We start from the raw sequence: 21,154 nt of genomic DNA, 5'->3' as shown, positions 1-21,154 counted from the left end.
AGATAACTCCAGAAAGAATGAAGGGATAGAGCCAAAGCAAAAACAATGCCCAGTTGTGGATGTGACTGGTGATAGAAGCAAGGTCCGATGCTGTAAAGAGCAATATTGCATCGGAACCTGGAATGTTAGGTCCATGAATCAAGGCAAATTGGAAGTGGTCAAACAGGAGATGGCAAGAGTGAACGTCGACATTCTAGGAATCAGCGAACTAAAATGGACTGGAATGGGTGAATTTAACTCAGATGACCATTATCTCTACTACTGTGGGCAGGAATCCCTTAGAAGAAATGGAGTAACCATCATGGTCAATAAAAGAGTCCGAAATGCAGTACTTGGATGCAATCTCAAAAACGACAGAATGATCTCTGTTCGTTTCCAAGGCAAACCATTCAATATCACAGTAATCCAAGTCTATGCCCCAATCAGTAATGCTGAAGAAGCTAAAGTTGGTTCTCTGAAGACCTACAAGATCTTTTAGAACTAACACCCAAAAAAGATGTCCTTTTCATTATAGGGGACTGGAATGCAAAAGTAGAAAGTGAAGAAGCACCTGGGGTTAACAGGCAAATTTGGCCTTGGAATACGGAATGAAGCAGGGCAAAGGCTAATAGAATTTTGCCAAGAGAACGCACTGGTCATAGCAAACACCCTTTTCCAACAACACAAGAAAAGACTCTACACACGGGTATCGCCAGATGGTCAACATCAAAATCAGATTGATTATATTCTTTGCAGCCAAAGATGGAGAAGCTCTATACAGTCAGCAAAATCAAGACCGGGAGCTGACTGTGGCTCAGATCATGAGCTCCTTATTGCCAAATTCAGACTTAAATTGAAGAAAGTAGGGAAAACCACTAGACCATTCAGGTATGACCTAAATCAAATCCCTTATGATTATACAGTGGAAGTGAGAGATAGATTTAAGGGACTAGATCTGATAGATAGAGTGCCTGATGAACTATGGATGGAGGTTCATGACATTGTACAGGAGACAGGGATCAAGACCATCCCTATGGAAAAGAAATGCAAAAAAGCAAAATGGCTGTCTGGGAAGGCCTTACAAATAGCTGTGAAAAGAAGAGAAGCAAAAAGCAAAGGAGAAAAGGAAAGATATAAGCATCTGAAAATGCAAAGAAATAGAGGAAAACAACAGAATGGCAAAGACTAGAGATCTCTTCAAGAAAATTAGAGATACCAAGGGAACATTTCATGCAAAGATGGGCTCGATAAAGGACAGAAATGGTACGGAACTAACAGAAGCAGAAGATATTAAGAAGAGGTGGCAAGAATACACAGAAGAACTGTATAAAAAAGAGCTTCACAACCCAGATAATCACAATATGGTGTAATCACTCACCTAGAGCCAGACATCCTGGAATGTGAAGTCAAGTGGGCCTTAGAAAGCATCACTACAAACAAAGCTAGTGGAGGTGATGGAATTCCAGCTGAGCTCTTTCAAATCCTGAAAGATGATGCTGTGAAAGCACTGCACTCAATATGCCAGCAAATTTGGAAAACTCAGCAGTGGCCACAGGACTGGAAAAGGTCAGTTTTTATTCCAATTCCAAAGAAAGGCAGTGCCAAAGAACGCTCAAACTACCGCACAATTGCACTCATCTTACACGCTAGTAAAGTAATGCTAAAATTCTCCAAGCCAGGCTTCTGCAATACACGAACTGTGAACTTCCAGATGTTCAAGCTGGTTTTAGAAAAGGCAGAGGAACCAGAGATCAAATTGCCAACATCCGCTGGATCATCAAAAAAGCAAGAGAGTTCCAGAAAAACATCTATTTCTGCTTTATTGACTATGCCAAAGCCTTTGACTGTGTGGATCACAATAAACTGTGGACAATTCTTCAAGAGATGGGAACACCAGACCACCTGACCTGCCTCTTGAGAAACCTGTATGCAGGTCAGGAAGCAACAATTAGAACTGAACATGGAACAACAGACTGGTTCCAAATAGGAAAAGGAGTAGGTCAAGGCTGTATATTGTCACCCTACTTATTTAACTTATATGCAAAGTACATCATGAGAAACGCTGGGCTGGAAGAAACACAAGCTGGAATCAAGACTGCTGGGAGAAATATAAAAAACCTCAGATATGCAGATGACACCACCCTTATGGCAGAAAGTGAAGAGGAACTCAAAAGCCTCTTGATGAGAGTGAAAGAAGAGAGTGAAAAGTTGGCTTAAAGCTCAACATTCAGAAAACGAAGATCATGGCATCTGGTCCCATCACTTAATGGGAAATAGATGGGGAAACAGTGGAAACAGTGTCAGACTTTATTTTTGGGGGCTCCAAGGTCACGGCAGATGGTGATTGCAGCCATGAAATTAAATGACACTTACTCCTTAGAAGGAAAGTTATGACCAACCTGATACCATATTGAAAAGCAGAGATATTACTTTGCCAAAAAGGTCCATCTAGTCAAGACTATGGTTTTTCCAGTGGTCATGTATGGATGTGAGAGTTGGACTGTGAAGAAAGCTGAGCGCCAAAGAATTGATGCTTTTGAACTGTGGTGTTGGAGAAGACTCTTGAGAGTCCCTTGGACTGCAAGGAGATCCAACCAGTTCATTCTGAAGATCAGCCCTGGGATTTCTTTGGAGGGAATGATGCTGAAGCTGAAACTCCAGTACTTTGGCCACTTCATGCGAAGAGTTGACTCATTGGAAAAAAAGTCTGATGCTGGGAGGGATTGGGCGCAGGAGGAAGAGGGGAAGACAGAGGATGAGATGGCTGGATGGCATCACCGACTCGATGGACGTGAGTTGGAGTGAACTCTGGGAGATGGTGATGGACAGGTTGGCTTGGCGTGCTGTGATTTCATGTGGCTGCAAAGAGTCGGACACGACTGAGCAACTGAACTGAAGTGAAAGTGTTGATATCTAATTAAGGATTCTGATCAGTTTCAAATAACTGATATACCTGCCTGGGTTACAATAATTTCAATTGTTGGCAATTCTCTGGCAGTCCAATGGTTAGGAGTCTGTTCTTTTACTGCCAAGGGTGTGGGTTCAATCCCTGGTCAGGGAACTAAGATTCCTACAAGCCGTGCAGTAAGGCAAAAAGAAAAAAAAAAAACTTGTTTTCACCAACTTATATGTTCCTGTAACATACAAAATGTTTGATGTCCATTTGGCCTTTTGAGGTAGACTAAACTCAAACCTATATCATTGACCTTGTGTCATTTGCAGGGCTTAACCAGGCCCTCCATACCAGTGGTGGAGACTGAGAATACAGCAGGTGCTTAACTGACTCACTCCCCTGGAGATGTCCTCTTTTACAGAAACCCAACTGTAACTAGGAATGTTCCTAGTTAACTGAATTGTAGAAATTAAAGAGATATCACTCTAAAACATGAACTCAGAGATTAGTACCCTCCATAGGCACAGTTTCCCTGGCTGAACTCATCAATAAAGGGCTTAGAGATGCTAGGGTATCACTGTTAATGTAGCCCCTGTGATTAAAAAACAAAAAGACATTGTTACAGAAATATCTACCATTTTGCTTACAAAGATTAATAACATATGCATTAAATTATAATGTTATTTACACTACAAAAAGGGTCCTTCCAGGAATTCCCTGTTGGTCCAGTGGTCAGGACTCAGCGGTTTCACTGTCATGGCCTGGGTTCAATCCCTGGTTGGGGAACTAAGATCCCACAAGCAACACAGCAAAGCCAAATAAAAAATAAATAAAAAACATAAGGGTCCTTCCTTCTCTCCTCATATTTACCATCACTTCCTCTCCTTAAATAATGTATAATAACTCAATCAAACAGCATCAGTAGTTAAGCTTACAAAATAGCTAATGTGGGGTCTTTTCATGCAGATACTTAACATTTCAACTGTGAACAACTATTTATCATAATAAGCTCATCCCATTCTTTAGGCATATATTATCATAGCAAATGCAGCTTTTACCTCAACACCTAGCATCCTTTCCCCCAGACTGCTGACAGGAATATTGGCTCCTTGGACCCTTGACCATGCAGCTTTCCTCCTCCCTTCTGGGCCATATCTAGGTATTAGAAATATTGTATTTCAGAATGGACATTCAGTTTGAGGAAGGATCTTCACACCAGTCCTGGACTTATGTGACCTCAGATCCATTTTCTACCCTTTGTTGTTCTGCTACATGTTCCAGGGACAGGAAACAAGGAGAAACTCCTGTAATCTACATTTCCAGGCCCCCTTCCAAGTGGCTTCCAGTTAAATTCATCCAATGGATGGCACCAGTGAGAGACAGGAGGATGAGAGGAAACAGGCGAGGGTATTTTAGGCAACCTCACTCCAGGACTCTGGTAACACCACCTTCTCCCTATGTCCACCCCAGGGGTGACAGTGGCTTCCTGCTGTTGCTTTATCTCTAGGTCACTTCAATGCACCCTGGTTGGCTTCTCAGCTTTTCCAATGCCTGTTTCACAATTGCCTCCTACTGAACTACTTGCCTCTTTTTTTCTGACTGGGATTGAGACTTCATCTGCCACATCAGAGCTCCACCCTTTACCAAATATCCCCACAATGAATAAAAATCACTACTGTAAAGAAAAAATATTGCCTGTCATTCCAGTTCTACAAAGATCAAACCATTAGCCACTACAGTTGCCCACCAGTTCATACATATTCTGGCTTCTCCATCACCTCTTAGAAGAAGTTCCTCAGAACTATCTGAGAGGCTGTCTCCCAGGCTCAGGTCCCCAAATAAAACTCACAACTTTCATGTCATGCATTTTTTTTCAGGTGACACTGCAGTATTACCGTCTTGTCTATGTCTCTCTCCAGTACCATCATAAACACTCTGTACAACACCGCCATTGAAAAGAGACAATTTTCTCATTCATACCACTGAAGAGAATCACTCCAGCTCATTCATAGCCTACTCTGTTAATGAACGCAATTGTTTCTTTCCCTGGTTCTCTCAGCAGTAAAAATGTACAATAGCCAACAGATTCCTAGACTAGAATAAGATCATCCATGGTAGGCTTGTTTTAAACGTGTGTTCATGTGTATATAAAAATGAATAGCTGTTGAGGTATGGCAGAAACCAACACAATACTGTAAAGCAATTATCCTCAAGTAAAAAATGCATAGCTGTATAAAAACACAGATACACACATGAAGTCCAGATTTCAATATAAGTAACACAAAAAGAGTGTGTATGGGGATTACAATGACCAAAAAAAAAAAAAGACCAAAACTCCTTTATGGAATTAAGGCATCCACTCTGAGACAAGACAGAGAAAGAGGGACTGGAATTAGCTTCATGCCTGAAACAAAAACAAACATAAATACACAAGATAATGGTTTTCAAGACACTGAAAGGAGGCAATGAAGAAGAGGTGATTGAGAGATGGGGGCGGGTAATAAGGTAAGTCCTTGACTGCTCCAGCTTATTGCCTTAAGAGAGTTTCCAAGCCACAAAACAAGGAGGGGAAACAGAGACATGTCTAGCTGACTCCCGAAACTGACAAAGCTGGGATTCTGGATACAAAAGCAGCTAAAGTTCATAGGACTGAGTACCAGAAAGGAGACCCAAACAGAGAGAGAATCCTGGAGATCCAGAGGTCTCTCCCTCAGGTATTCAGAAGAAATCAGCATATGCCTATGAGGAGAAAGAATAATTTGAAAGGATTATGACTACAGGGTTTTGGGGGGGGCATGATAAAAGTGCCCTAAAGTTGTGAATAATTGATAGAATTACATAGAAAATCATTAATACAGAAGATTTGAAATAAAACAGCCAAAACAATTCTACAAAAGAATACAAATGGAAGACTCACACTACCCAATTTTAAGACGCGCTACAAAGCTGCAGCAAGCAAGATAGTATGGTACTGGCAAAAAGCGAGATACAGAGATCAGTGGGACACAAGAGGAAGTCCAGAAATACATCCACACAAACATGGGCAGTTGAGGGAATTCCCTGGCTATTCAGTGGTTAAGACTGTGTGCTTTCACTGTCTAGGGCCCAGGGTTCAATCCCTGGTCGAGGAAGTAAGATCCCGTAAGCTGTGTGACATGGCTATATATATATATATATATATATGGAATTGATTTTGGAAAAAGTTGCAGAAGTAATTCAATGAAGAAAAGATCACCTTTTCAACAATGAAACATCCATATGCAAAAAAATAAACCTCAACTTAAACTTATCTTAGTCAAAAAATAACTCCAAATAAATCACAGATCTAAATGCACAAAATGCAAAACCATAAAGCTTTTAGACGAAAACAAAACCCTCCTGACCTGGGGTTAAAGAAAAAATTTTTAGACATGACACCAAAAGCACAATCAATAAAAAAGGGAAAGTTGATAAACTGGATTGCATCAAAATTAAAAACATTTGCTATACAAAAGACACTGTAAGATGAAAAAAGGCTACAAACTAGAAGAGAACATTTTCATATTACATATTTAACAAAGGTCTTGATTCCAGAATATAAAAAGAACTCAAAATTCAAAGAAAACAATACAATTAGAAAATGAGCAAAACACTTGAACAGTCACTTCACCAAAAAGAATATGTGAAAAATGACAAATAAGTACAAGAAAAGATATTAAGCATCAGGAAAATGCAAATTAAAACCACAGTGAGATACCACTACACATCTATTTGAATGGGTAAAATTAAAAATACTAACAATACTAAGTGCTAAAGAGAATGTGGAGCAACTGGAACACTTATATATTGCTGGTTGGAATGTACAACTACTCTAGAAAACAGTTTGGCAATTTTCTTATAAACCTAAACACATGCTTACCCTATGACCCATCAATCCCAATCTTGGGTATTTATCATAGAAAAATGGAAACTTACATTCACACAAAAACCTGTGCTCATAGTTTATGCTTGCTCAGTAGCTCAGTCTTGTCTGATTCTTTGCAACCCCATGGAGTGTATGGAATGCATGAACTGTAGCCCGCCAGGCTCCTCTGTCCCTGGGATTTCCCAGGCAAGAATACTAGCGTGGGTTGCCATTTCCTCCTCCAGAGAATCTTCCCCACAGAGGGATTGAACCTGCATCTCCTGCATTGCAGGCAGATTCTTTACCAATGAGACACCAGGAGAGCCAGTAATGTTCATAGTAGCTCTATTCATGATCACAAAAAAAAAAAAAAAAACTGGAAACAATCTAAATGTCCTTCAATTTGCAAACAAACTATGGTATATCCATAAAATGAAATCCAACTCAGCAATAAAAAGGAACTAATTACAGATACTTACAATGACATGGCTAAATATCAAGGGCCTTATGGTAAGTGAAAAAATTAATCCCAAAAGGTTACATACTGAAGGACTCCATTTATGTTGATATTTGAAAGACAAAACAATAGTGATGAAGAACAGGTCAGTGACTGTCAGAGCAGTGTGGTAGCATGAGTTTTTTAGGGTGAAGGAATTCATATTCACCTCAATTGTGGTGGTGGTGGTTACACATATCTATACATGTTATAAAATTCATAAAACTGTACATCAAAAGTCAATATTACTCATGATAATTTTTTAAATAAAATTAATAAATCTAAAAAAGAGATGATTTTTAAAAATAAAAGTGTCATGAAATTGAAGAAGCCTCAGGAGAACAAAAAGCTAAGAGTCAAATGATACCACCCTTCAGGAAAAAGTTAATATAATAGGCCAGATGTTGCTATCTCTAGGAGGCCTGCTTATATGACTGACCCATACAATAGTTCCTGAGAATTTGAGCTTTTGTAAAATATCCCCCATGCTACTAATTGATAAGGTTGTTTCATGTGCCTGGAATACTGAATACAGCTAGATAGTTTCTACAAATGTAATTCATACAGCACACCTGCTTTCTTCTGGGAACCAGAAATTTTGGTAAGAGTACCTAATCAGTCCTTATTTTAAAAAAATATCTGAGCCTTGAACAAGTTTGCTAGACAGAAACACTGTGCATACATTGTTGCATTTACTTGCTGCTGCTGCTGCTGCTAAGTCACATCAGTTGTGTCCGACTCTGCGACCCCATAGACAGCAGCCTACCAGGCTCTGCCGTCCCTGGGATTCTCCAGGCAAGAACACTGGAGTGGGTTGCCATTTCCTTCTCCAATGCATGAAAGTGAAAAGTGAAAGTGAAGTCACTCAGTTGTGTTCGACTGAGCGACCCCATGGAATAAAGCCTACCAGGCTGCTCCATCCATGGGATTTTCCAGGCAAGAGTACTGGAGTGGGTTGCCATTGCTTGCCGGAAGAAGCTTATTCTGTGAAACCCCACCCCTTTAGAAGCCCATATCTAGACTCTTTCATACTCCACCTATTACATCTTTTTCCCTTGCATATAAAACCCTAAAGAATACACACCAAAAAAAAAAAAAAATGTTAGAGATGATAAAACAAATTCAACAAAGCTACAGGGTATAAAATCAACACCCCTCCCAAAAAAAAACCACTTCAGTCCTACTTGTATATGCCAGTAATGAACAATTGAAAAAGGAAATTTTTAAAAATCATATATAAAAATTAACTCAAAACAGATCAACAGTCTAAACTTAAAGGCTAAAACTGGGAATTCCTTAGAAGTCTAGTGGTTAGGAGTCAGACCTTTCACTGCCAGGGTCGGGTTTGATCCCTAGTTAGGGAACTTAGATGCTACAAGCTGTGCAGCTCAGGCAAATAAATAAATAAATACTAAAAATATAAAACTCTTAGAAGAAAATATAGGAGGAAAGCTTTATGGCATTAGATTTGGCAATGATTTCTTCTTGGATATGATACCAAAGCACAAGCAACAAAAGAAAAAATATATATAAATTGACCTTAATCAAAATTAAAACCATGCACATCAAAGGACACTATCACAGAGTGAAAAGGCAACCCAATGGATAGAAGAAAACATTTACAAACCATATATCTGATAACAGAATAATATCAGGAATATACAAAGAACTCCTACAACCCAACAACAAAAAATAACCCAATTTGTAAAACAGGCAGAGGTGTGAATGAATACTTCTCCAAACAGATAAACAAACAGCCAATGAGCATGTGAAAAGCTCAACATCTCTAGCCCTTCAGTTCAGTTCAGTCACTCAGTCATGTCCGACTCTTTTCGACCCCATGAATCGCAGCACGCCAGGCCTCCCTGTCCATCACCAGCTCCCGGAGTTCACCCAAACTCATGTCCCTCGAGTCAGTGTGCCATCCAGCCATCTCATCCTCTGTCATCCCCTTCTCCTCCTGCCCCCAGTCCTTCCCAGCATCAGGGTATTTTCCAATGAGTCAACTCTTCCCATGAGGTGGCCAAAGTATTGGAGTTTCAGCTTCAGCATCAGTGCTTCCAATGAACACCCAGGACTGATCTCCTTTAGGGTGGACTTGTTAGACCTTCTTGCAGTCCAAAGGACTCTCAAGAGTCTTCTCCAACACCACAGTTTAAAAGCATCAATTCTTGGGTGCTCAGCTTTCTTCACAGTCCAACTCTCACATCCATACATGACCACTGGAAAAAACATAGCCTTGACTAGATGGACCTTTGTTGGCAAAGTAATGTCTCTACTTTTGAATATGCTATCAGGTTGGTCATAACTTTTATTCCAAGGAGTAAGCATCTTAATTTCACAGCTGCAATCACCATCTGCCGTGACCTTGGAGCCCCCAAAAATAAAGTCTGACACTGTTTCCACTGTTGCCCCATCTGTTTCCCATGAAGTGATGGGGCTGGATGCCATGATCTTCGTTTTCTGAATGTTGAGCTTTAAGCCAACTTTTTCACTCTCCACTTTCACTTTCATCAAGAGGCTTTTTCGTTCCTCTTCACTTTCTGCCATAAGGGTGGTGTCATCTGCATATCTGAGGTTATTGATATTTCTTCTGGCAATCTTGATTCCAGCTTGTGTTTCTTCCAGTCCAGCGTTTCTCATGATGTACTCTGCATAGAAGTTAAATAAGCAGGGTGATAATATACAGCCTTGATGTACTCCTTTTCCTATTTGGAACCAGTCTGTTGTTCCATGTCCAGTTCTAACTGTTGCTTCCTGACCTGCATACAGGTTTCTCAAGAGGCAGGTCAGGTGGTCTGCTATTCCCATCTCTTTCAGAATTTTCCACAGTTTATTGTGATCCACACAGCCAAAGGCTTTGGCATAGTCAATAAAGCAGAAATAGATATTTTTCTGGAACTCTCTTTCTTTTTCCATGATCCAGCGGATGTTGTTAATTTGATCTCTGCTTCCTCTGCCTTTTCTAAAACCAGCTTGAACATCAGGAAGTTCACGGTTCACGTATTGCTGAAGCCTGGCTTGGAGAATTTTGAGCATTATTTTCTAGCATGTGAGATGAGTGCAATTGTGCAGTAGTTTGAGCATTCTTTGGCATTGCCTTTCTTTGGGAAGTGTAAATCAAACCCATAATAAACTAACACTTCACAACAACTAGGGTGACTGTCTTTTTTTTTAATATTTATTTATTTGGCTGCACCATGTCTTAGTTGTGGCATGTGAGATCCAGCTTCCTGATCAGGGATCAAACCCAGGCCCCCTGCATTGAGAGTGCAGAGTCTCAGCCACTGGACCATTAAGGAAGTCCCTGCTTCTGCTGCTGCTAAGTCACCTCAGTCGTGTCCGACTCTGTGCGACCCCATAGACGGCAGCCCACCAGGCTCCCCCGTCTCTGGGATTCTCCAGGCAAGAATACTGGAGTGGGTTGTCATTTCCTTCTCCAATGTATGAATGTGAAAAGTCAAAGTGAAGTTGCTCAGTCATGTCCAACTCTTAGCGACCTCATGGACTGTAGCCTACCAGGCTCCTCCATCCATGGCATTTTCCAGGCAAGAGTACTGGAGTAGGGTGCCATTTCTTTATCCAAGGAAGTCCCTAGGGTGACTATTTTTAAAAAAAGTATTGGAGAGGATGCAGTGATATTGGAACCCTCGTGCACTGTAGTGGAAGTGTAAAATTTTGCAGCTACTTTGGAAAACAGTTTGGTAGTTCCTCAAACAGTTACCCATATAATTACCTTATGACCCAGCAATTCTACTTATAGGTATATACTCAAAAGAATTGAAAATAGGGATTCAAACAGACACTTGTATACAAATGTTCATAGTAGCATTATACCACCAGTTGCCAAAAGGTAGAAACAACCCAAGTGTCCCTAAACTGATGAATGAATAAACAAAATATAGTGTATATTTAAAATGGGATACTAATCAGCCACAGAAAGGAATAAAGTTCATATACCTACTACAACATGGATGAACCTTGAAATTATTATTCTAAGTGAAAAAAATCAGACCAAATATTGTATGAATACACTTATATGAAATTTCTAGAATAGGCAAATTCATTAAGACAGAAAGTAGCTTAAAGGTTATCAGAGGTTAGGAGGAGGGAGGAATGGGGCATTACTGCTTAAATGAGTATAAGGTTTCTGTTTGGAGAAATGAAAACATTTTGGAAATAGTGGTGATTGCCACACAATTTTATAAATGTTACAAATGTTAGTGAATTATACAGCTAAAATAATTAAAATGACAAACTTCATGTTATACATATTTTACCACAAGAAATAAGAAAAAAAACCATGTGGCTTATCAGCTAAATATACAATTTTCTGCAAATATCTATTCACCTATCCCTTCATTCTCCTTCCTTAAACAGTTCTCTGTGATTCAAGCAGATGTTTTCACAAAAGTTTCCTTCTCAGCGTAAATCTGAGGCACAAGAACTTCAAGGATCTTTAGTGCTAAGCAGTGTTATAGCATCTTTTTGTTAGACAAGGTAGAATCCATTAAATAAATGTTGCCATAGCACCTACTATGTGTTACAACTGTTCTAGGGACAGAGACAGCAGCAAACAAAAGACACTCCGGCCTGCACTGGGTTTCTTTCTAACGTATTTTGGAAACTCTCTCCAGGAGACTGATATGTCTGTGACAACTAGCACAGTAAGAGCAGAGAGACCCAAGAGTGTGACAGACCCAGTTCAATTTGCCTCCCCACCTCTGTGATAGTGATGTGTAGAAATGAGAATACTTTTAGGCAACTGCTCCCACCTGAGAAGGCCTAGAGCAGCCACTCTGATCATTGTTTGACTATTTTGCCCCGTAACACTGGAAGCCTTCTGTCATACTGTCTTAGTTCAGGCTGCCGTAACAAAGTACCACAGGCTGTGCAGCCTATAAACCAGAGAAATTTCTCTCTCCCAGTCCTGGAGGCTGGAAATCCAAAACCAGGGTACAGGCATGTTCCAGTCCTGGTGAGAGTCCTCTTCCAGGTTGCACGCTGCCAACTTCCTGTTGCACCCTCACAGGATGGACAGTTCTCTGGGGCCTCTTTTTAAGGGCACCAATCCCATTCATGAGGGGCTCCACCTTCAACCTAATTACTTCCTAAAGGCCAAACATCCCATTACCATCATCACCCTGGGAATTAGGATTTCAACATAGGATTTTTGAGGGGCACAGACATTCAGTCCATAACACATAGCAACAGAGTAACACCTGGAATGTGGTCTTTGGAATACAAATGAGCAGGTATCTTGGCTTCACTTGGATTCAAGGGCCCAAGGCCAATCTAGCATAGGAAAAGGGATTCTTATAAACTGGCCAACCTCACCCCTTGCAGCTGTACACTGGAGTTTGGAGCCAAAGCCCCAGCTAATAATAAAGGGTTACTTTGCTTTGTTTTATACTCTGGGCATGAATTTCCCTTAATGACCTCCTGGAAGCAGGTGATCAGGGCAGAATCCAGGTTCCCCTCTATCCTAGCCAAATACATCCTCAACCTATTGATCCTATCCTTCAATAGATCCCCATTTACCAATCTCAAATGTGTGACCCTAAACAAATGAGGTACTAAACCTAACTTTCAATTTATTCCTTGAATAAATTCCTTGAATAAATAAATACAGTCTTCATTACATTTTCTGTTAAGGTTATATGGCTTAAACTATGCAAAATAATATGGTGCTTGACCATGATAGCAGGTATTCAATAAACAGGTGCTATTTTTTACCACATTTATTTAATTACAAGCAGTGTAGTGAATGAATTTAAAGGATCAAAACAAATATTCTGTAGCAGTGAGTTTCAAATTTCAGTATTTAAAATCCCTGGTAATGCATTGAATGACAGATTTCTGGGCCTCACTGAGACATTCTCAATCAGTCTGGGGCCAGACCTGCCATTTTTAACAAGCTCTCCAGGCGATGCTGATAGGTTCATTGAAGCAACTTAATACAACTCGAGATGAATGCCCTTTTCAAACTGGATCACTTGAAAATTTACTTTATCAACAACCAACAACAAAAATGCATGAAAATCTTACTACGTTTCTTTTCTGGATTACATATGACAACGTATTAATCAAATACTTAAGCAGAGATTGGCTAGCTGCTTTCCAAACCTGTTCCTCTTACTCCAACTAGACTACATCTTCCTGCCTCCCTTCCAGTTCAATGTGGCCTCGTGACCAAATTCTGGCCAACAGAAACAGCAAAGCAATGTGCACTACTTCCAGGTTTAGTATGTAAGTCTTCCCCTTATGATCTTCTTCTCTGTCCTTCCTTCATGGGCTGGAGGGGGAGGATTCCAACGGCCCAAGGGACAGATAAGCCACAAAATGGAAGGCGCCTGGTCCCTGAATCACCACTACATGGAGACCCACCTGCCAGATCCCTGCACTGGCCCACTGCATGAGAAAAAAATGAAGTTTTTTCAAGTTAGGCCATGGAAATTTGGGGTTGGTCTATTATAACAGCTAGCATTACCCTAATACAGATATCTACATTGATTAAAAGAGAGGGAGCAAGCTTTAACCAAAAGAGAAAAGTCTCCTAACATATATGCCCTTCTAAGTGAACAGAGGCAGTTTTTCAAAAGACATGTGAATCTGAAAATCAAACCAAAACACTGAAATGAAAAGGAAGTTACAGATTCTCAAGTCATGCAAGCCTAACCATTTCATGAAACCTACTGTTAGAGTTTCACAGTGTCACATAGAGTTTAATGAGAGTAACAGATGGTTTATCCTCACATGGTAGAAGAGTGAGAAAATTTGGTCTCCTCTTCTTATAAGGGCACCGATCCTATCATGGAGACTCCACCTTCATGACCCCTTCTAAACCTAATTTACTCCCAAAGATCCCACCTCCAAAGACCATCACACTGGGGAATGGGACTTCAACATATGAATTTTTGAGAGAACACAATTCAGTCACTTATCCTGCCTTTCTGCTTCCCCTGACATAGACAGACTTTTGGAAGAAACCAGGACAACTGTCTTACAGATTGTCCCATATTTTGGATATGTCTGTTTTCACACGGTATTTTATAACTTATTTCCCTATCCCCTATATTTCCTATCAACTGGAAGATGCTCCTAAAACCTCCATTAGATTCAGATGAAGCATCTAAAGGATGAATACTACACAGGTAAAGCTGTCTGCTTCCTCTTGTAACACAACAGGAGGCACATAATACTGGACAGTTCCATGAGGACCAAGGATAAATTTGATGACTTGGTTATAACTGCTGACTGCCAGACCTCTCTACTGTAAAGGCACCTTTTTTCCTTTGTGATAGATAAGTAATCTGTGGTGTGATATTCAACAACATGCAAGTACCATGTTCCCCACAACCTCTCACCTATGGCTCTGGAATTCATTGAAAATCCTTGCCAAAGTTAATTGTCTTTGGGGGTTGTGAAATGGTGATTTCTAATTACATCATTCCAAAAAGGCTCTAAGAAATGCTTTCAGGAAATATCATTTTCCTAACTTTAAGATACATTTTACTTCCATTTATAACTTTTAAGTAACAAATGCTACCTAACCACATAACTGATCTGTTTCTAATGCATTTTTTGCTATAAAAAAGTTGTTTGCTTTATTTTTTAAATGTTTCAATTGTAAAAGTAATGGTCAGTGTTATAGAAAGTTCAGGCCATTCAGAAGAGTATAAAAGGAAAAGTAACATCTCCCTTTCCTCCCTCCCAACAACTGATCCCACTGTCAAAGTTTGTGCCTCTTTCCAGAGATGCACACATGTTATATGTAAATGCATATATATCATGTTTATGTATTTATATCACAGGACTTAAAAAAAATAAATGAAATGCTATACATACTGCTTTGTGCCTTGTTTTTTCCACAACACTAAGTGAGCTGCCTTAAAAGGACATCTCAAAACACCTTTTTCCCAACTGAACAGTATTCCTTAGTGGGAATATGCTGTAGTTTAACCAGTTCCTTCTTAATGAGTATTGCAACTTGTTCCTGCTGCAATGAATATTATCATCTATATAATGTAACACACTAATGTGATTATTTCTAAAAAATAAAGCCCAAGAATGGAGACTGCTGGATAAAAAAGTAGAACAGCTACCTTATAAATTCTTTTCTAAGTATTAACAAATGGCCCACAAAAAATTATAATGTATACCTATGGCTGATTCATGTTGATATTTGACGGAAAACAACAAATTCTGCAAAGCAATTATCCTTCAATTAAAAAGTAAATAATTTTTTTAAAAAAGAAAATGACAATTCTCATCACTCGCACTAACTGTATCCTAATGCCTTTTAAAATTACAGCAGGACTCTACCCAAGTAGCAATGCTGGCCAAATAATCACAAGTCTAAATTGAAAATGAGAACTAATATTTACCAAGTAAGTAGCAGACACACTGCACTTGACCTTTACAATATCACAATAACAAAAATTCTGTGAGGTGAGTGACACTGTCTCCATTTTTGAAAAAAGGAAACTAAGGTTCAGAGAGCTTGCCCAGTATTGCACAGCTTTACAAGTAAGAGGGCCAGCATTTGAACTCAGGGCATCTGGTACCAAACTGAGACTATACAGAGCTTCCCAATTAACCAGGAAGAGTGTGGTTCTGAAATGTTTGCTCACAAGCTCAAATGTTAATTTCACACTACTGCAAAAAGCCATAATTTCCCCTTTCAGACTTTGCCTATGAACCCTCCCTCAGCCTGTGCTTAGCAATCCAGCACCAGCAAAACAACAACGAGCCCACAGTCCATGGAACCTGGAAGGTTCTGACCAACACATACTTGAAAAGATGATAGGTGTGGAGGAGGGGCAAGTGAGAAGCAGGTGGTAGGCTAGCATGACGAAGTTAGATATTTTGGACCCATATCAGCTGTCACAAAAACATTATGGGGAAAGTGGAACTACACACGAGAGAGAACCACAATTAACTGACACAGTCTGTTTATGCCACCTTCCCTCTTCAAACACTTGCTATTTCTGCTGCACAAACACGAGGGGCTTGGTAACTTTAGGATGGCACTTAATCACGTACAGAGCCAGACAGCCAGGAGCTCCCTGCACTGACAAAACAGGTTTGACTGATGCCAGGCGAGCGCCTTAGCCGCTGCCCTGCAGCCCTCATCACAGGGTCTGGCGCGGTTGGGGGCAGCTCCCTTTAAGGTCCCTGGAGAGTCCAGTCTATGGTCACCTTCCCTGGTAGCTGCCTGGACCAGTGGTCAGGGAGGAGGAGTGCTTCTAACAGTCCCTTGGTGGGTGGTAGAATTCCTTTCCATTTAAATGCTAAGTATTCACAGCCTGTCTCTTACAGTCCTTAGGTCCTTTGGGATCTATCTGTGCACACCACTCCTAAAGTACATCAACTCTTCTTTGGAGACAATGAGATAAAAGGAGAAAGGAAAAAGAGGGAAAACCTCCTCCCTTTCCCAGTTATGTCTCCATTCCAGACCCAGGGCTCCGAGAAAGTTCCACGGGTACAGCTGACAACTGAAAAGTCACAGAAAATTAATAGCAATTTGATTTAAATAGGGAGTAGTGGGCATCAAACTGGATGATTTGAGGAGTATCTTAAAATGCCACAAGAATGCCACAGAATGGAAGCATGGACATGCTATTAGGTGATTCCACTTCCAAAGTCCAAAAAAAAAAAAAAACCACAAAAGTATATAAAGTGATGTCTTCCCTCCCACCCCTACGTTCCACCTACCTTCTTCCTCCCCTACAAGGAAACCAATGGTGTTAGGCTATTGCATATCCTCCTAGAGATATTTTATGACTATACCAGCAAATACACATATTATCACAATTTAATATATTACCATATATTAACACATTGTTTATATATATATATATATATACACACACACACACACACCACAATTTATTTTAAATATTAAAGCTTTTCCTCTCAAAGTACCACTTAAGTATTTTTTAAAGTGCCAGGAATTAGATTTTTTTCATTTCAAGGTAAAACTTTTGAAATTCACAGTTGAACTCTTTCACTCGTGAAAACCTACCAACATTTAAAAGTTAAATTGGTTATCTCCATAAATTTACTTGGGCACCCAGTACACAGCAGATACTTAACAAATGTTTCCTTAGATCATTTTGCCCTTTATTGCTCAGAGGACACTCACTTCCTCTACTGATATCAAGAAATGAAATCTGATGTCTTTCTACTGAGAAAGAGAAGTCCTGAAATCTGCACTGCATTCACTTAAGTATTCGCACTGCATTCACTTAAGTATTCAAAGATTTTCATATTGAATTTTTTAAAATCAGAATTCCTATCCCTTAAGTGTGTGTGTATATATATATATATATATTTTAGTTTGCTAATCAAATGACATCAGAACCCAGATTTGGGGCTTGGGGGTGTGGAACTTAAAACAGAAGACTAAATATCTCTTAGAGAAAAAGAAATATTTTCTCTCAGTTATAGGCAATCCACATCAAAATATTAATATTTGGCAGAACCTAGGACATCACACATTGACAAACAAATTTCTTACTGCATTTCACAGTAACACTAAAAGCCAAAGACACAGAAGAAAATTACAGAGAATGCTATGACAGGATGTTGCCTTTTCTGAACATCATCAATTAAACCAGATTTCCGTAACACAAAGTGAAACAGTACACTGGTAGCACAATCCCAATGACTAAGAGATTGAGATGAGTTCAAAAAGTACATATCCACAACGGAAAATTCTATTGTTGTTTTCAAGCCTTAAGATAAAGGTGACTGAGCTCCTAAGAACATGGAGTACTCCTCAGAAAATATATTTTTAAATCTCATTTTCCATGCACTTGGAGCATATATTTATGAGCCCGTCCAATCTACCTTCTAAAAGTATTTCACACTGTACTTTAATGAATTGGATCTAGGAGCTATAAAATAAAAATATTTTTATGGCTAAAGGCAATGCTCATTTGCTCAGAGTCAACCGCCTGAAATGACATGTTTCAACTCCCCACTCTGCTATCAGCTCAGGAAACCTTCGAGCTTACCTGCTTTAGCCTGGGCATCAGTCATTTGTCACAGATTGATACAAACCACAAACCTCAAGAATGGCCAGGTTTTTTGTTCACATCTGTAATTTGCAATAACTAAACTCAGTTTTAGACCTGGTCCTGCTTCAATTCAAGATCTGTTTAGGCCAGGTCTCTTTAAAACCTAGAGGGCTCCTGGAGAGCACTTCATAACCTTGGTGACCATGAGCCAGGGCTGTCAACAATCAAGCACCATGAGTAAGTAAGGCCCAGGGCCAAGGGTAACTGTCACATTAAAGATTAACGTTTTCACTTTCCATTCTCTATCACAGAATCCTGAATGGAAATTGAGTGGAGAGATCCCTCCAGTATAACTGATGAAGTCAAATGTTTCCTACTGGGAACAGTCATTAAGTGGACTCATCTATTTCACATGAGGATGCCAACCTGGGCCTTAACTCCACTGAATTAAATTCAAAAGGAGAATACATGGTTCCCGTTTGAAGTCATGTCATGGTGGGCAGGTGTGAGGGTGGAGGGGGTGGCATGGCAGGGGAAGAGGGATGATTCAGATTGTGGCTGACATCCATGCAGTGACGCCAAGATCTGTGCTGACCCTTGTGTATGTAATACACCATGTGCCATTAAACTCAAAAAAGGATGATGGCATAGTCCATCTTTCACAACAAAAGAAGGCTGACTCCAGAATTAAAACCACTACTTTTCCTCTTCATACAGCCTTAAACGTATCTTCAAAGCAGCGTCCTTGTTACAATCGGAGGAATGCAAAAGCTCCTCTTCTCTTAAAGAAAGCAAGTGGGTATAACTTCCCACTTGGACACAAGGGTGGGAGGCGTGCCCATCTTCCCGACTAGGCCCGCCATGGCGGTACATCACCGTAGGTCTTGGACCACGCTCACCTTTCACAGGGCTTCAAGCTCCGACTTTATTTACAAGACATCCGGGAACACAGATGTCAGAACTGGGCGCCCACCCAGGTTGCCCATTGATGTGGCATCCACCAAGCCCCGTCAGCTCTTACCCACCCTCACGGTGGGCTGCCTCCTAGGGCAGAGCGATCCCTAGGAGGTCACCCCCTCCTGCTCCGGCACACACATCCTGTGGAGCTGAACTGGGGCTGGGGGTGGGGGTGCGAGGGGTGGGGTGCGAAGCTGAAACAGAACCGATTGGACTGAACCAGACCACCCCGGTGCCTTTCATTTTCCTGGTTCCCCCGGGAAGAAACGTCGAAATGAGGTGGAATTCATTTTCATGGTAATAGGGAGCCGGAAAATGCAGACAGTTGACCTTGGGAGCCGAGACCGTCTCAGCGGGAAACGGAAAAGAAACGAAACACGTCGGCAAGTGAAGGGGGAGCACAAGGCGGCGCGGGGAGGGGAAGGGGTGGGGAGAAGCACAGCAGCCCGGGTGCCCGAAGGGAGTAGGGGACGGTGGGCGAGGGTGCAGGGTGTGCTCACCGTAGATCATGGCCAGCCCGGTCTCGTGCAGGAAGCGAACCCGGCGGTGCTTGAAAAGCCAGATGGTGAGGATGGTGAGCGTGAGCAGCAGGATGAAGGTGAGCAGGCTCACGCTGTCCTGCCGGTGGCTCTCCTCTGCCTCCTTCTCCGTGGCGAGCTCCTCCATGGCGCTGCTGTCCTCAGCCGCCGCCCCATAGGAGGAGGCCGCGGCCGCCCCGCGCAGCCCCCGACCCAGCAGCAGCATCAGCAGCAGCCGCGGTGGCAGCGCCCGGGCCGCCCGCCCCGGGCCGAGGCGCGCCGCGTCACCAGGCTCCATGGCCCCAGCGCCGCCCGCGCCTCCTGCACGCTGGGACCGGCAGCCCGCGCCGTCGGCAGCTTCCCCTGGCGCCACCGACCTGCCCGAGTAGCCGCGGCCGCTGCAGCTCCTCCTCCAGCTCGCGCCGGGCAGGGACCGGGGACGCGCCGGGAGTCGCGCTGGGGGAGGGGCGCACGCAGTGCGCAGGATCCCCAAGCACCGCCCCCCGCCCGCGTACCTGTCCGGCCCCCCGCCGCGCCGCGTGGGGGTGGGGGGGGGCTCTCCCCAACCCCGTCCCGCCGCCCTTCCTCCCTCCAGCGAGGTCGCCTGTCGCCCTTTAGCCCCCGGGCCGAGCCGAGGGCCCCTCTCCTCACTGCGCTCCTCCCTCGGTGCCGGGGTACCTGGCCAGGCCATCTGCGCTCGCGGGCCCGCTTTCTGGGCACTCGCCGCCGCGCTTCGTAAATGGGACGCCAGAGGTCGCCCGTGCCTGGCAAGAGCATCTTGGATGTGCGGTCTCAATTCCTGTGTCTGGGGCCACTCGAAGTGTTTGATCCCCGGCCAGTGTATAGCCGCTCTGGGCCCAGTAAAAGTGGCGTTCTGGAGGAGCCCAGGAACCTTGAAGCCAAGGTACCCCCGTACACCTCTCTTCCCGCATCTCTCAGAGTGACTTCCAGCATTCCGGGCTTCCCAGAATCCGTCAGGCTTAATTCAAACAAACCTCTGCTTTAGCCTGACCCAAAGTGAGAACCAATAAGGGATTAAAATGAGGGAGCAGTGTTAAAAATAGCACCCTCATCACTTGGCAAGTAGAGGGACTTCTTTTTCTGCACTGTGGAACTAACCCTCAGGGAAGCAGATTGAACCAAAAGGAACTGGACACTTGCCCTTCTGGGCAGATGAGCAGCAGGTGGTTCAGTCAGTTCAGTGGCTCAGTCATGTCTGACTCTTTGCGACCCCATGGACTGCAGCACACCAGGCTTCCGGTCCATCACCAACTCCGGGAGCTTGCTCAAACTCACGTCCATCAAGTCAGTGATGCCATCCAACCAGCTCATCCTCTGTTACCCCCTTCTCCTTCTGCCTTTAATCTTTCCCAGCACCAGGGTCTTTTCCAATGAGTCAGTTGT

At 42.2% G+C, this 21,154-nt stretch overlaps 1 protein-coding gene across 8 annotated transcripts in view; it reads right to left on the bottom strand.

The window, feature by feature from the left end:
• The window catches only part of SLC9A7 (solute carrier family 9 member A7), a 187,029-nt gene extending 166,733 nt beyond the window's left edge, over nt 1-20,296 (bottom strand). For 2 of the 8 annotated variants that reach the window (XR_015158903.1, XM_086387608.1), the window contains exon 1: nt 19,733-20,296. Coding sequence is in view for 6 of the 8 variants with exons in the window: in XM_086387608.1 (XP_086243734.1) it covers nt 19,733-20,048 (316 nt within the window). In the remaining 2 variants the exon portion in view is untranslated. The remainder of the gene's footprint in view (nt 1-19,732) is intronic. The other 6 variants (XR_015158904.1, XM_086387610.1, XM_086387612.1 and 3 more) reach the window with 6 other exon arrangements.
• Between the last annotated feature and the right edge of the window lie 858 nt (nt 20,297-21,154).

The sequence above is a fragment of the Bos grunniens genome, chromosome X (genome assembly GCF_055505025.1).
Source record: "Bos grunniens cultivar Pamir isolate PY7600 chromosome X, Bosgru_T2T1.0, whole genome shotgun sequence".
Lineage (NCBI taxonomy): Eukaryota > Metazoa > Chordata > Mammalia > Artiodactyla > Bovidae > Bos > Bos grunniens.
The sequence above is the reverse complement of the archived record's forward strand: the minus strand, read 5'-3'. Positions and strand labels throughout refer to the sequence as shown.